The sequence below is a fragment of the Cherax quadricarinatus genome, chromosome 22 (assembly GCF_038502225.1).
Source record: "Cherax quadricarinatus isolate ZL_2023a chromosome 22, ASM3850222v1, whole genome shotgun sequence".
Classification (NCBI taxonomy): domain Eukaryota; kingdom Metazoa; phylum Arthropoda; class Malacostraca; order Decapoda; family Parastacidae; genus Cherax; species Cherax quadricarinatus.
In genome coordinates, this window is record NC_091313.1 from 390,958 (window position 1) to 408,377 (window position 17,420).

Genomic DNA, 17,420 nt, shown 5'->3' on the forward strand with positions numbered 1-17,420 from the left:
TGCCTTTTCTAAATCCATAAATGCAATAAAAACTTCCCTATCTTTATCTAAATACTGTTCACATATATGCTTCAATGTAAACACCTGATCTACACATCCCCTACCCACTCTAAAACCTCCTTGCTCATCCGCAATCCTACATTCTGTCTTACCTCTAATTCTTTCAATTATAACCCTACCGTACACTTTTCCTGGTATACTCAGTAAGCTTATTCCTCTATAATTTTTACAGTCTCTTTTGTCCCCTTTCCCTTTATATAAAGGGACTATACATGCTCTCTGCCAATCCCTAGGTACCTTCCCCTCTTTCATACATTTATTAAACAAAAGTACCAACCACTCCAACACTATATCCCCCCCTGCTTTTAACATTTCTGTCATGATCCCATCAGTTCCAGCTGCTTTACCCCCTTTCATTTTACGTAATGCCTCACGTACCTCCCCCACACTTACATTCTGCTCTTCTTCACTCCTAAAAGATGGTATACCTCCCTGACCAGTGCATGAAATTACTGCCTCTGTTTCTTCCTTAACATTTAAAAGTTCCTCAAAATATTCTCGCCATCTACCCAATACCTCCATCTCCCCATCTACTAACTCCCCTACTCTGTTTTTAACTGACAAATCCATATTTTCCCTAGGCTTTCTTAACTTGTTTAACTCACTCCAAAATTTTTTCTTATTTTCATTAAAATTTCTTGACAGTGCCTCTCCCACTCTATCATCTGCTCTCCTTTTGCACTCTCTCACCACTCTCTTTACCTTTCTTTTACTCTCCATATACTCTGCTCTTCTTATAACACTTCTGCTTTGTAAAAACCTCTCATAAGCTACCTTTTTCTCTTTTATCACACCCTTTACTTCATCATTCCACCAATCACTCCTCTTTCCTCCTGCCCCCACCCTCCTATAACCACAAACTTCTGCCCCACATTCTAATACTGCATTTTTAAAACTATTCCAACCCTCTTCAACCCCCCCACTACTCATCTTTGCACTAGCCCACCTTTCTGCCAATAGTCGCTTATATCTCACCCGAACTTCCTCCTCCCTTAGTTTATACACTTTCACTTCCCTCTTACTTGTTGTTGCCACCTTCCTCTTTTCCCATCTACCTCTTACTCTAACTGTAGCTACAACTAAATAATGATCCGATATATCAGTTGCCCCTCTATAAACATGTACATCCTGGAGCCTACCCATCAACCTTTTATCCACCAATACATAATCTAATAAACTACTTTCATTACGTGCTACATCATACCTTGTATATTTATTTATCCTCTTTTTCATAAAATATGTATTACTTATTACCAAATTTCTTTCTACACATAGCTCAATTAAAGGCTCCCCATTTACATTTACCCCTGGCACCCCAAATTTACCTACTACTCCCTCCATAACATTTTTACCCACTTTAGCATTAAAATCCCCAACCACCATTACTCTCACACTTGATTCAAAACTCCCCACGCATTCACTCAACATTTCCCAAAATCTCTCTCTCTCCTCTACACTTCTCTCTTCTCCAGGTGCATACACGCTTATTATAACCCACTTTTCACATCCAATCTTTATTTTACTCCACATAATCCTTGAATTAATACATTTATAGTCCCTCTTTTCCTGCCATAGCTTATCCTTCAACATTATTGCTACTCCTTCTTTAGCTCTAACTCTATTTGAAACCCCTGACCTAATCCCATTTATTCCTCTCCACTGAAACTCTCCCACCCCCTTCAGCTTTGTTTCACTTAAAGCCAGGACATCCAGCTTCTTCTCATTCATAACATCCACAATCATCTCTTTCTTATCATCTGCACAACATCCACGCACATTCAGACTTCCCACTTTGACAATTTTCTTCTTCTTATTCTTTTTAGTAATCTTTACAGGAAAAGGGGTTACTAGCCCATTGTTCCCGGCATTTTAGTTGACTTTTACAACACGCATGGCTTACGGAGGAAAGATTCTTATTCCACTTCCCCATGGATATAAAAGGAAAATTAATAAGACCAAGAACTATTAAGATAAAATCAAAGAAAACTCAGATGAGTGTGTATAAATAAATGTGTACATGTATGTGTAGTGTGACCTAAGTGTAAGTAGAAGTAGCAAGACATGCCTGTAATCTTGCATATTTATGAGACAGACAAAAGACATCAGCAATCCTACCATCATGTAAAACAATCACAGGCTTCGTTTTACACTCACTTGGCAGGACGGTAGTACCTCCCTGGGTGGTTGCTGTCTACCAACCTACTACCTACAAAAAAACACCTGAAATTATTTCTTTTAACCTTTTAACCCTTTCAGGGTCGAGAGGCCCTCTCCTAAACTCGTTCTCAGGGTCGAAAATTTTTCGGGGAAAAAAAAAAAATCTCATAAAATGACAGAGAATATTTTCCCGATCATAATGACACCAAAAGTATGAAATTTGAAGGAAAACTTACGGAATTATGCTCTCACAAAGTTAGCGGTCTCAACGATGTTTACACGTCGGCCCTATTTTCAGCCAATTTCAGTGTACTAGTCTACAAAAATCATATCTATTTCACTAGAACTCCATTTTTTCTATCGAATGAGTACAAGAAACCACCCATTTACCTATTTCAAGTATCCAATAAAGTGGTCAGAAATTGGCAATTTTGCCAATTTCACACAAATTTCAGAAGATGCCAATTTCCAAAAGGGTCCAGAATAAGCAAGACAGACATTCCTGGAACTAAAATAACATTTTCTCTGTTCATCAGTCATGTTCCCAGGCCCCTCTTACATCTCTTTTGCTTTCCACTTTGAATTTTTATTCTCACAAAAAATAGAAGATTTACTGTTATGCAGACTACTGCATTAGTGTAGAAATGGTATAAATAATATCAGTGCACTTGTGAAAGAATATCAGACTCACCAGTTGACATGTATTGGATGCTTGGCATGATTTGTTTACTTTTGAAATTTGGTAAAAATTGAACATTTCTGCTACTTTGAGCTCAATTTCAAGGTACTTTTCATTATGAAACCAATCAAAATCATCTCAATTTCTGTAATATGTCTTCCATTCTATAAAATGAGACCAGGAAAACTAGAATACAACCATAAATACCATACGAAAATACACTGCAAAGTCTCTGTTTTAAACCAAAAACACAGTCGGAGTTTTTTTTTTTTTGTCATTATGCACTGTGTGCTGCAGGATTTTTTTATACTGTGCACACTGACCACATAGACCCATTCTTTCATATGTAGGCCTAACAGCTTTCTCTCACTAGATTTGAAGGCGCTAGAATTTAGGCGTTCTAGTACATCAATAACCCTGGTGCGTAAGCCGTACTAGTACGTCAGAAACCCTGAAAAGGTTAACTGTGTCCAGTGTGCTAGTGTGAAAGTGATGACAACGTGTCTGACATATTAGTATGCACAACTTTTTCCACATGCCACGATTTTAGGTCTTGGTTGTGTTGTTTGTTTGGGTAGGTAGCTACTTCATGCATCATAAGGAAAAAAAGCCAACCCACTGGGTATGTGTGGGGTCACTGTGGGTAATATCACCCGGTAATATCACCCAATAAACATAGGCTCAAAATGGTAAGCTGACACACCAACATTTTTCACAGTAAATTATGAAAAAATAAATACATACTGATCAATGAAGACACCAGTGACATTGAGGAGGGTGAAAATGGAGCACCATGTTCCAATTTCGAGGGAGACAGGAATGAAAATATTGCCAGTTCAACACAAGATATAGCATTGCAGTTCCACCTCAAAACTACTGCATAATAAAGGAGATGCTGAAGGCTCTTTACCCCAAAAACTGATAGTGATTGAAGAGATGTGGGTAATGACAATGGAGAAGTGTGTATAAGGAGGAGAGTGCCAAATCAGGTGATAATGATGCAGAATATTCGCCAATAAAACAAACACCAGTGCAGCGTTGCACTAGGTCTGACTCTCAGCCATGTGCTGATTCATTGTTCCATGGCAGCACATCTAGACAGGATGATACTATCACTAGTGACAGTGATAGTATCATCCTATCACTAGTGATCATGACATTGATGGTGCTTTCATTAGTATCAAAAAATCACATGTAGCACCAACACCAGCTATGACAGCAGCAGTGACAGTACCAACTGCAGTGGCAACAGCCTCAGCCATGCCAACACGAACAACAGTGACACCACCACCCTTGACAGTACAAGCTGTGACACCAACAGCCATGACAATGCCAGCAGCAATGACATCACCACTCCCAGCTGTGGCAGCAGCAGTGGCCATGCTAACAATGACAGACCTACAGACCAACAGGGTGTAGAACTGGATGGAAAGTACCTCATTTGTCCCAGATATTTCAAAACTTGATGAATTCAGCCAAACTGTCCAATAACAGATGATTCCACTGAACCTGACTACTTTCAGTTATTCTTCAGTGACACACTGATGAACATTACTGTTGCCCAAACAAATAACTATTACAAGTACACAGTGGCCAATTCATGTGTTTCTCTGAATACATGGCTTTGAAAGCAGAAGGCCACTGCTGTTGCAGAGCTGCATTTCTTCCTTGCAACACTAAAGCTGATGCCACACACCTATAAGAACAATATATCCAAGAACTGTATTGGAGTGCAGAAAGACTTACAGCAACACCAACTTTTGGTCAAATCATGTCCAATGATAGCTTTTTCCTACTGCTGCATATTTTGCATTTTTTTTTTTTTAACAAGTCGGCTGTCTGATAAAAATAATCCCCAGTGGGATGATTTGCTCTACAAAATACAAGTAGTAATTATTTACCTGAAACAAATTCAGTAAGTATTTCTATCCATTCAAGAAAGTTGTCATAAAAGAGTCTTTGATTTTATTCAAAGGAAGACTTTCCTTCAGGTAATATACAGGCAGGTCCTGCTTTTACAGCAGGTTAGGCTCCAGGCTACTACTGTAAAGTGAAAAACAGCCTTTTTTTACTTTCAAATGCATATGCAATGGTTTTAAATTGGAAAAATTCAGATTCAGGAAGGATATAGGAAAGCACTGGTTTGGTAACAGAGTTGTGGATGAGTGGAACAAACTCCCATCATAGAAGCTAAGATGTTGTGTAGTTTTAAAAATAGGTTGGATAAATACATGAGTGGGTATGAGTTAGACCTGACTAGCTTGTGCTACTAGGTCGGATGCCATGCTCCTCCCTTAAGTGATGTGACTGACCTGACTAAGTCAAGGCATTGGCTTAAGCCAGTAGGCCTGTTGCAGTGTTCCTTCTGTCTTATGTTCTTATATTCTTATATAAAAGTCTGATAACATGTTTACACTGTCATATACTGAGAGAGCAATAGAGCTAGGACTAAACAATGCATATAGTATAGTAAATACATTACTTACCTTTAAATATTTTCTTCCTTAGCTTATAGTGAGTGGTATATATATTTACTGTAGGAAATCGGAATAAATGAAGAATAGGTATAACTGAAAACAGTTGTATTAACGAAACGCTGTAAAGAGAAGCTCTGTAAAGTAGGCCCTGCCTGTATACCAAGAAAACAACATCAGTTGGTTTTCAAATTTTTTGTGATGTGTGACTGCTAAACTGGTATAGTGACAGATGCTACTGTCTATAAAGGAATGAAAACTTTGGAAAATACACACAACATGGTAGGACTCTGATGCAGCTGTGAGGAATATGATGGAGCCATATCTAAGTAAGAGGTATGCCCTACTCATAAATAATTGGTACATACGCCAATTTCTTTCCAATTTCCTCCAAGAAAACAACACAGACACATGCAGGACAACGAAAGGAAATAGAAAACACATGTCATCATTCATGAATCACTCGATACCAATGACATGATGGTGGGTCAATGCCAATACAAAAGAGGTATAACAATGTTGATGACCATACATAGGCATCATATGAAGGAAACTGGAAAGGTTGACTGGGTAACAGTATTGTGAAACCATTTGTGGTCACTGAGTACAACAACAATGTGTGTTTAGTAAACAAATCATTTATGCAAATTGGTCTGTGGAATGTGTCAGGAGATGATATATGAATTTTTTTTCACTGTTCGATGCTGCAATGCTAAATGCACACCATATATTTCAGGTGAAAACTGGACAGAAACCCAAATTGGCCAGAATTCCATTTATCTGGTAGACATGTCGCCATCATGGTAGTGAAAGCAATCCATTGTGACTGAAGACTGGTGCACACTTCCCTAATACTATTCCTGCTACTGAGAAGAAGAAAGCACAGAAAAGATGTCGTGTATGTCAGTGCACAAGCAGAAAGCCAAGTAAACAAGTACAGGATGGACTTGAATCCTGGAGATGGGAAGTACAGTGTCTGCACTCTGAAGGAGGGGTATTAATGCTGCAGTTCAATAACTGTAGTGTAAGCGTGCCTCTGGCAAGACAGTGATAGAGTGAATGATGATGAAAGCCTTTCTTTTTCGGGCCACCCTGCCTTGGTGGGAGATGGCCGATGTGTTAATAAAAAAAATTATGTGATATTCTACTGTGCCTCAATCCATGTTTTGAGGAATATAATATCTTGAAATAGTTCTAATGTGGCAATAAAAACCTGTAGTACATAGTGTTCATGACAAACAATCATTATATACAAGATACCTGGAGGGTATCCCGGGGATCAACACCCCCGCGGCCCATTTTTGTACAGTTTGCTTCCCAACTTATTTCCAGTACTGTTTTTGCTTGAAATCAGGATATTTTCATTGTAAAATGTGGCACTTAGTGTTAACCAGTGAATACCAAAAAAAAAAAAATTAAAATAGCACCTTATTTGGCTCATCAAAACTAGAAACTGAAAAAAAATAAATGACACTTTAGCACCAATGGTGCCATCATAAATGGCAAGTTTTTATCAGATTCTACTCATTTTAGTCTTATTCAATTCAGAAAAATATACTCTTTCAAACTGTAGAAAAAAAAAATTTTAAATCTTCCCACACAAGAATTTTATTTTCAGGGTATACCATAGTTAAGGGATTAACACACCAATCATTTCCCACTACTAATGCAGGGTGACCAAAACAAGGAGAAAAAACTTTCATGGTGCCTCATTCAATCATGGTGACACAAATCAGATGGCCCTCTAATGTGCAATATCTTCACTCCTCCTTCAGAATGCAACCACTGTACTTCCCACTCCAGAACTCAAATCCAACTAACCAATTTTCTTGAATCCTTTCATAAATGTTACCTTGCTTGCACTCCAACAGCACATCAAGTAATAAAAACCATTTACCTCTACTCACTCCAGTCTAATGCACTTACAAGCTTGTTGGATGTCCAAGCCCCCCTAGCACTCAAAACCTAAAACTATTTAGTAAAGTGAAAATGATGAAGCTGAATCCAAGGTTATAAGAATTGCCAAAGACAGTCTGACAAAGAGAAATTAAAAATTGTAATAACTATGTACTAAGCAAGTTTCATTAGAGGAAACAGCATTAAAAATATCAATAAGTTACTTCATATTTTCATTATGCTTATCTCATCAAAAACACTTAAAAGCTTGAGTCATATTCTGGCAAAAGTTTATTCATCAAATTGTATATATTCTGCTACTTGTTCATGCAATATACTTATACACCAAGTATATTACACTGCCTTGACAAGAAAGAACCAATGAATTTAAAAACAACATGTATGTACAGACCTGTGCCTCAAGGTGACTGATAGTTTTCTGTTGCAATCTTACTTCTTGGTTATGTTCTGATCTAACATGCTCCAGTTCCTTAAATATAAGAACAATATTCTCATCTGTGAATGTACATTACATATTCCACATAGAGCATGTGAATAAAAAGAAATTTTTCAGCAAGGTTAAGATTAATTTCTTCAAGATATAATGTCCATATCATAATAAATTTCTTCAAGAGGAGCCCATTATGGTGGTAAAGGGTTCCTGATCTGAGAAAAAAAAACCTGATGTAGCATCTCTCTTAGATTAAATGTCAGTACCCTCATCTCTGGCCAGGAGAATTTTTTTTATTGCACCATGGTGGTTTCTATAATCTGACTGGCCTATGATTTTGAAAAACTTATGGGTATGGTTTATGGAATGTGACTAAATAGCCCAGCGTTGACCAGACATACATACATGTAATTAGTTTACCGCAAGTAAACGCTGTAATTTTTTTTTTTTTTAACAAGTCGGCCATCTCCCACAGAGTCAGGGTGACCCAAAAAAGAAAGAAAATCCCCAAAAAGAAAATACTTTCATCATTATTCAACACTTTCAACACACTGTATGTGTACAAATAATTACTGGAAATCTTTCTTTGTTTGGTAGGTCTTCTGAGAGTTTCTAAAATCTTTGCCCCCTTGTCCACCTTGTCAGAAGGTGAGTGTATCTTAATTTTTTGGCTCCAAAACACAACTGTATCTATTTCTATTGAGCTATGTTTCTGTATCAAACCTTATTAAGCTAGGTTGGAAACATATTATTGAAATCAGTATGTAAAGAACTTTAAAATGTGCCACTCAATATGAAGAGACCTAAAAATAATACCCCCAAGGAGTGCTGCCCCTACCTCCAAGAGTTAAAAATTTGAAGCACATTACATCTTTTTGAAATCAGTATAAAAAGAGCTTTAAAATTATTTACCAGTAAAAAAAAAAAAATGCTCCCCAAGGGATGCTGACCCAAATTAAAATTTTGGAATGCCACACGTGTTTTCAAAATCAATACAAAAATAGCTTGTACTACTCAACATAATGCAAATAAAATGCCACCCCCACCCCCGAGGTGTGCCACCCCCAAATTAAAATTTAGGAATACCGTTTAGGCTAAAACCTGCTCCTGGGTATGGGGAAGACTGTGACAAATTTTGGTTATACTGACTCTCACTGGGATTGAGTTATAAATATACAAATAAACCAATATATACAAGATCAACAATGAAATGTTTTGACTGACTTCTGATTATTTCTAAATTATGACAAATAATTTACAACAATAATTGACTTGGTAATGATAGCAAATTGTTAAGATTGCAGAATATTGGTCATGTCAGTAACTTTTTACATTCAAGGCACTGAATAATCAATTGGGTCTAGCACTTTTAAATCCACAAATCAATCATTTATCAATATACTAATGGCTATCAAGGAATTAAAACACTTTAAGCTAATCAGAACACAATAAACATCTACTTCTGTTACATTCTTAAAAAGTAAAACATTTATATTAAAGGTTGGGGATTGGACCTTCAGGCCTAATGCAAACATTTAGTTATGATTAGTTATATATAGAGCAATAAGAAATAAAAGCAAATAATAGGGGAGATTCTTCAACTGAATGCCAAAATGGAAATATTTTTTTTTTTTTTTTATTATCACACCGGCCGATTCCCACCAAGGCAGGGTGGCCCGAAAAAGAAAAACTTTCACCATCATTCACTCCATCACTGTCTTGCCAGAAGGGTGCTTTACACTACAGTTTTTAAACTGCAACATTAACACCCCTCCTTCAGAGTGCAGGCACTGTACTTCCCATCTCCAGGACTCAAGTCCGGCCTGCCGGTTTCCCTGAATCCCTTCATAAATGTTACTTTGCTCACACTCCAACAGCACGTCAAGTATTAAAAACCATTTGTCTCCATTCACTCCTATCAAACACGCTCACGCATGCCTGCTGGAAGTCCAAGCCCCTCGCACACAAAACCTCCTTTACCCCCTCCCTCCAACCCTTCCTAGGCCGACCCCTACCCCGCCTTCCTTCCACTACAGACTGATACACTCTTGAAGTCATTCTGTTTCGCTCCATTCTCTCTACATGTCCGAACCACCTCAACAACCCTTCCTCAGCCCTCTGGACAACAGTTTTGGTAATCCCGCACCTCCTCCTAACTTCCAAACTACGAATTCTCTGCATTATATTCACACCACACATTGCCCTCAGACATGACATCTCCACTGCCTCCAGCCTTCTCCTCGCTGCAACATTCATCACCCACGCTTCACACCCATATAAGAGCGTTGGTAAAACTATACTCTCATACATTCCCCTCTTTGCCTCCAAGGACAAAGTTCTTTGTCTCCACAGACTCCTAAGTGCACCACTCACTCTTTTTCCCTCATCAATTCTATGATTCACCTCATCTTTCATAGACCCATCCGCTGACACGTCCACTCCCAAATATCTGAATACGTTCACCTCCTCCATACTCTCTCCCTCCAATCTGATATTCAATCTTTCATCACCTAATCTTTTTGTTATCCTCATAACCTTACTCTTTCCTGTATTCACCTTTAATTTTCTTCTTTTGCACACCCTACCAAATTCATCCACCAATCTCTGCAACTTCTCTTCAGAATCTCCCAAGAGCACAGTGTCATCAGCAAAGAGCAGCTGTGACAACTCCCACTTTGTGTGTGATTCTTTATCTTTTAACTCCACGCCTCTTGCCAAGACCCTCGCATTTACTTCTCTTACAACCCCATCTATAAATATATTAAACAACCACGGTGACATCACACATCCTTGTCTAAGGCCTACTTTTACTGGGAAAAAATTCCCCTCTTTCCTACATACTCTAACTTGAGCCTCACTATCCTCGTAAAAACTCTTCACTGCTTTCAGTAACCTACCTCCTACACCATACACTTGCAACATCTGCCACATTGCCCCCCTATCCACCCTGTCATACGCCTTTTCCAAATCCATAAATGCCACAAAGACCTCTTTAGCCTTATCTAAATACTGTTCACTTATATGTTTCACTGTAAACACCTGGTCCACACACCCCCTACCTTTCCTAAAGCCTCCTTGTTCATCTGCTATCCTATTCTCCGTCTTACTCTTAATTCTTTCAATTATAACTCTACCATACACTTTACCAGGTACACTCAACAGACTTATTTTTTTTTTTTTTTATTATCACACTGGCCGATTCCCACCAAGGCAGGGTGGCCCGAAAAAGAAAAACTTTCACCATCATTCACTCCATCACTGTCTTGCCAGAAGGGTGCTTTACACTACAGTTTTTAAACTGCAACATTAACACCCCTCCTTCAGAGTGCAGGCACTGTACTTCCCATCTCCAGAACTCAAGTCCGGCCTGCCGGTTTCCCTGAATCCCTTCATAAATGTTACTTTGCTCACACTCAACAGACTTATCCCCCTATAATTTTTGCACTCTCTTTTATCCCCTTTGCCTTTATACAAAGGAACTATGCATGCTCTCTGCCAATCCTTAGGTACCTTACCCTCTTCCATACATTTATTAAATAATTGCACCAACCACTCCAAAACTATATCCCCACCTGCTTTTAACATTTCTATCTTTATCCCATCAATCCCGGCTGCCTTACCCCCTTTCATTTTACCTACTGCCTCACGAACTTCCCCCACACTCACAACTGACTCTTCCTCACTCCTACAAGATGTTATTCCTCCTTGCCCTATACACGAAATCACAGCTTCCCTATCTTCATCAACATTTAACAATTCCTCAAAATATTCCTTCCATCTTCCCAATACCTCTAACTCTCCATTTAATAACTCTCCTCTCCTATTTTTAACTGACAAATCCATTTGTTCTCTAGGCTTTCTTAACTTGTTAATCTCACTCCAAAACTTTTTCTTATTTTCAACAAAATTTGTTGATAACATCTCACCCACTCTCTCATTTGCTCTCTTTTTACATTGCTTCACCACTCTCTTAACTTCTCTCTTTTTCTCCATATACTCTTCCCTCCTTGCATCACTTCTACTTTGTAAAAACTTCTCATATGCTAACTTTTTCTCCCTTACTACTCTCTTTACATCATCATTCCACCAATCGCTCCTCTTCCCTCCTGCACCCACTTTCCTGTAACCACAAACTTCTGCTGAACACTCTAACACTACATTTTTAAACCTACCCCATACCTCTTCGACCCCATTGCCTATGCTCTCATTAGCCCATCTATCCTCCAATAGCTGTTTATATCTTACCCTAACTGCCTCCTCTTTTAGTTTATAAACCTTTACCTCTCTCTTCCCTGATGCTTCTATTCTCCTTGTATCCCATCTACCTTTTACTCTCAGTGTAGCTACAACTAGAAAGTGATCTGATATATCTGTGGCCCCTCTATAAACATGTACATCCTGAAGTCTACTCAACAGTCTTTTATCTACCAATACATAATCCAACAAACTACTGTCATTTCGCCCTACATCATATCGTGTATACTTATTTATCCTCTTTTTCTTAAAATATGTATTACCTATAACTAAACCCCTTTCTATACAAAGTTCAATCAAAGGGCTCCCATTATCATTTACACCTGGCACCCCAAACTTACCTACCACACCCTCTCTAAAAGTTTCTCCTACTTTAGCATTCAAGTCCCCTACCACAATTACTCTCTCACTTGGTTCAAAGGCTCCTATACATTCACTTAACATCTCCCAAAATCTCTCTCTCTCCTCTGCATTCCTCTCTTCTCCAGGTGCATACACGCTTATTATGACCCACTTCTCGCATCCAACCTTTACTTTAATCCACATAATTCTTGAATTTACACATTCATATTCTCTTTTCTCCTTCCATAACTGATCATTTAACATTACTGCTACCCCTTCCTTTGCTCTAACTCTCTCAGATACTCCAGATTTAATCCCATTTATTTCCCCCCACTGAAACTCTCCTACCCCCTTCAGCTTTGTTTCGCTTAGGGCCAGGACATCCAACTTCTTTTCATTCATAACATCAGCAATCATCTGTTTCTTGTCATCCGCACTACATCCACGCACATTTAAGCAACCCAGTTTTATAAAGTTTTTCTTCTTCTCTTTTTTAGTAATTGTATACAGGAGAAGGGGTTACTAGCCCATTGCTCCCGGCATTTTAGTCGCCTCATACGACACGCATGGCTTACGGAGGAAAGATTCTTTTCCACTTCCCCATGGACAATAGAAGAAATAAAAAGAACAAGAGCTATTTAGAAAAAGGAGAAAAACCTAGATGTATGTATATATATATATATGCATGTGCGTGTCTATGAAGTGTGACCAAAGTGTAAGTAGGAGTAGCAAGATATCCCTGTTATCTTAGCGTGTTTATGAGACAGAAAAAGAAACCAGCAATCCTACCATCATGCAAAACAGTTACAGGTTTTTGTTTCACAGTCATCTGGCAGGACGGTAGTACTTCCCTGGGTGGTTGCTGTCTACCAACCTACTAATTAAAGCCAAGAATTGCTTTAGTGTATCATCATTAGGATCAACCTGCTTTTCATTGTCATGGGGTTAGGAAGCATTCAGCAGTTATGGAAAAGAATTGTAGGATTAAAAATGTTAAATATTTATAAGCAACCTCTAACCTCTTGTAATACATTAAACACCCCAAGTCAAAAGCAGTATTATGTACTACCATATTCTTATAAAATACATTCAGCAGTGCAGTACAGTATTTTTTGCAAACACAAAATGGTATTCATTCATTCTCTACTAACAGACTATTTCCACTCAGACATGTCCATTGCCAAATGTTGTGAGTTCTTCACAAACACATCTCCCACACTTATCATTCTCATCTTGGGCATTCCTCTTCTCTTGCTATATAATTAATTATCACCAGTTTGGTAATGCCTATAGAGCAATTCCTTTGATAGCCCCACAGTCTTTTAATCTCTACGCTCCCAATTCTCTGCATAATACTAAATTCACACCACACATTGCTCTCGAACATGACATCTGAATTGCTTTCAGACTCCTTCCAGCAATGTCATTACCACTATACTCTGGTACATTCCCCTTTTTTTATCTAAATAAACAAATTTCTTTCCCCAGATGCTTCATCATACCACCCACCTTTTTTCTCTTCATTTTTCCATGGTTCACCTGTCTTTCATAGACCCATCAGTAAACATATCCACTCCCAAATATTTGGAACATTCAGAATCCCAGCATTCAAAACCCAACTATTTACCAATTTTTAAACCCCATATATAAATATGTTCTAGGTAGTAGGTTGGTAGACAGCAACCGCCCAGGAGGTACTAGCGTCCTGCCAAGCGAGTGTAAAACCAAAGCCTGTAATTGTTTTACACGATGGTAGGATTGCTGGTGTCTTTTTATTCTGTCTCATACACATGCAAGATTTCAGGTACATCTTGCTACTTCTACTTACACTTAGGTCACACTACACATACATGTACAAGCATATATACACACACCCCTCTGGGTTTTCTTCTATTTTCTTTCTAGTTCTTGTTCTTGTTTATTTCCTCTTACCTCCATGGGGAAGTGGAACAGAATTCTTCCTCCATAAGCCATGCGTGTTGTAAGAGGCGACTAAAATGCCGGGAGCAAGGGGCTAGTAACCTCTTCTCCTGTATATATTACTAAATGTAAAAGGCAAAACTTTCATTTTTTCTTTTGTGCCACCCTACCTCGGTAGGATACGGCCGGTGTGTTGAAAGAAAGAATATATAAATATGTTAAACGACCATGATAACATCAGACATCCCTCTCTAAGGCCTGCTTTTAATGGAAAATAAATCTCCTTTCAAGAGTCATTCACCAGCACCGGGGTTTCCTCCACAGAGGAAAAGGCAGTTTTAACCATCAGGGCAAAGCAGCTAAGACAAGATGAAAGAGGACAGGTTCATGGAATTAGCTCCATTATCTTTTTGTTGAGATTGTGAGGCTATTTGCTTCATTGAACAGTGGGTAGTGAAATCATCCCATTCCTGTCTTCTCCTAGTCTTTAACTGGAAATAAAATAACAGCAGTACACATATAAAAAATATTAGGAATAATTACCTCTTTGTCATTCTTCTTATGCAGCAAGGCCTCCTCTTGACTCTTTTGTAATTCTTCTTCTAAAGCATTATTCTTTGCTTCTAATGATGTCACTCGCTCATGGCTCAGGCGAAGAGCAGAGTTAACTAGCTCATATTTTGCCTCTAATGCCTCCAGTTCCAAAGATTTTGATCGCAACTGCTCATCCAGTTTTCCAGTTTGGAACATACTTTCCCTGTATTTACAACCAGTAAATTTGTGTAAAATAAACTAGAAATCTAAAAACATACACTCAAATTAAAGAATGATTTTTTTTTCTTGGGGGAGCTGGAAATTGGTTGCGCAAGAAAAGAGTTATAGTAGAAAGACACTATATGCAGAACAAACCTTCTCTTATACACTATGCTTAACTCTGAACATAGCTGTGTCATTGTCTATCAATAAAAGTTCTTTCTGCATATTCTCTTCCAACTTTCTGTTTACCATACAACTTTGTTTACCATACTTGTATGGTAAACTGTCTGTTTACCATACAAGTATGGTAAACAGACAGTTGAAAGTGAATATTGCTTTATGTAAATTAATATTACAAGAAAGAGAATAAAAAGTCTATATGAAGTCAAGATGGCAAGAAACTTGCTAAAATTCCTTTAAGAGTTATAATAACTGTGTTGAATGAATGACAAAAAGACTTGCTAACATGAAGGCAATACTGTACTCTTGTTGCGATTCAGGAAAGTTGTGATTGGTGCACTGGAACCTAGAGACAGCCAAATTATTATTATATTCATATATAAATATGTGTAAAACCGTAGTAGGTTGGTAGACAGCAACCACCCAGGGAAGTACTACCGTCCTGCCAGATGACTGTGAAACAGAAACCTGTAACTGTTTTGCATGATGGTAGGATTGCTGGTTTCTTTTTCTGTCTCATAAACACGCTAGATAACAGGGATATCTTGCTACTCCTACTTACACTTTGGTCACACTTCACAGACACGCACATGCATATATATATATATATATACATCTAGGTTTTTCTCCTTTTTCTACATAGCTCTTGTTCTTCTTTATTTCTTCTATTGTCCATGGGGAAGTGGAAAAGAATCTTTCCTCCGTAAGCCATGCGTGTCGTATGAGGCGACTAAAATGCCGGGAGCAATGGGCTAGTAACCCCTTCTCCTGTAGACATTTACTAAAAAAGAGAAGAAGAAAAACTTTATAAAACTGGGATGCTTGAATGTGCGTGGATGTAGTGCGGATGACACGAAACAGATGATTGCTGATGTTATGAATGAAAAGAAGTTGGATGTCCTGGCCCTAAGCAAAACAAAGCTGAAGGGAGTAGGGGAGTTTCGGTGGGGGGAAATAAATGGGATTAAATCTGGAGTATCTGAGAGAGTTAGAGCACAGGAAGGGGTAGCAGTAATGTTGAATGATCAGTTATGGAAGGAGAAAAGAGAATATGAATGTGTAAATGCAAGAATTATGTGGATTAAAGTAAAGGTTGGATGCGAGAAGTGGGTCATAATAAGCGTGTATGCACCTGGAGAAGAGAAGAATGCAGAGGAGAGAGAGAGATTTTGGGAGATGTTAAGTGAATGTATAGGAGCCTTTGAACCAAGTGAGAGAGTAATTGTGGTAGGGGACCTGAATGCTAAAGTAGGAGAAACTTTTAGAGAGGGTGTGGTAGGTAAGTTTAGGGTGCCAGGTGTAAATGATAATGGGAGCCCTTTGATTGAACTTTGTATAGAAAGGGGTTTAGTTATAGGTAATACATATTTTAAGAATAAGAGGATAAATAAGTATACAAGATATGATGTAGGGCGAAATGACAGTAGTTTGTTGGATTATGTATTGGTAGATAAAAGACTGTTGAGTAGACTTCAGGATGTACATGTTTATAGAGGGGCCACAGATACATCAGATCACTTTCTAGTTGTAGCTACACTGAGAGTAAAAGGTAGATGGGATACAAGGAGAATAGAAGCATCAGGGAAGAGAGAGGTGAAGGTTTATAAACTAAAAGAGGAGTCAGTTAGGGAAAGATATAAACAGCTATTGGAGGATAGATGGGCTAATGAGAGCATAGGCAATGGGGTCGAAGAGGTATGGGGTAGGTTTAAAAATGTAGTGTTAGAGTGTTCAGCAGAAGTTTGTGGTTACAGGAAAGTGGGTGCGGGAGGGAAGAGGAGCGATTGGTGGAATGATGATGTAAAGAGAGTAGTAAGGGAGAAAAAGTTAGCATATGAGAAGTTTTTACAAAGTAGAAGTGATGAAAGGAGGGAAGACTATATGGAGAAAAAGAGAGAGGTTAAGAGAGTGGTGAAGCAATGTAAAAAGAGAGCAAATGAGAGAGTGGGTGAGATGTTATCAACAAATTTTGTTGAAAATAAGAAAAAGTTTTGGAGTGAGATTAACAAATGGATTTGTCAGTTAAAAATAGGAGAGGAGAGTTATTAAATGGAGAGTTAGAGGTATTGGGAAGATGGAGGGAATATTTTGAGGAATTGTTAAATGTTGAAGAAGTTAGGGAAGCTGTGATTTCGTGTATAGGGCAAGGAGGAATAACATCTTGTAGGAGTGAGGAAGAGCCAGTTGTGAGTGTGGGGGAAGTTCGTGAGGCAGTAGGTAAAATAAAAGGGGGTAAGGCAGCCGGGATTGA

The 17,420-nt window shown here is 38.4% G+C and overlaps 1 protein-coding gene across 3 annotated transcripts in view; it reads right to left on the minus strand.

The window, feature by feature from the left end:
• The window catches only part of LOC128689767 (leucine-rich repeat-containing protein 45), a 70,049-nt gene that overhangs the window by 26,047 nt on the left and 26,582 nt on the right, over positions 1–17,420 (minus strand). For all 3 annotated transcript variants that reach the window (XM_053778226.2, XM_053778227.2, XM_053778228.2), the window contains 2 exons: positions 14,777–14,990; positions 7,679–7,756 (listed from right to left, as the gene is read on the minus strand). In XM_053778226.2, coding sequence (XP_053634201.1) covers positions 7,679–7,756; positions 14,777–14,990 — 292 coding nt within the window. The remainder of the gene's footprint in view (positions 1–7,678; positions 7,757–14,776; positions 14,991–17,420) is intronic.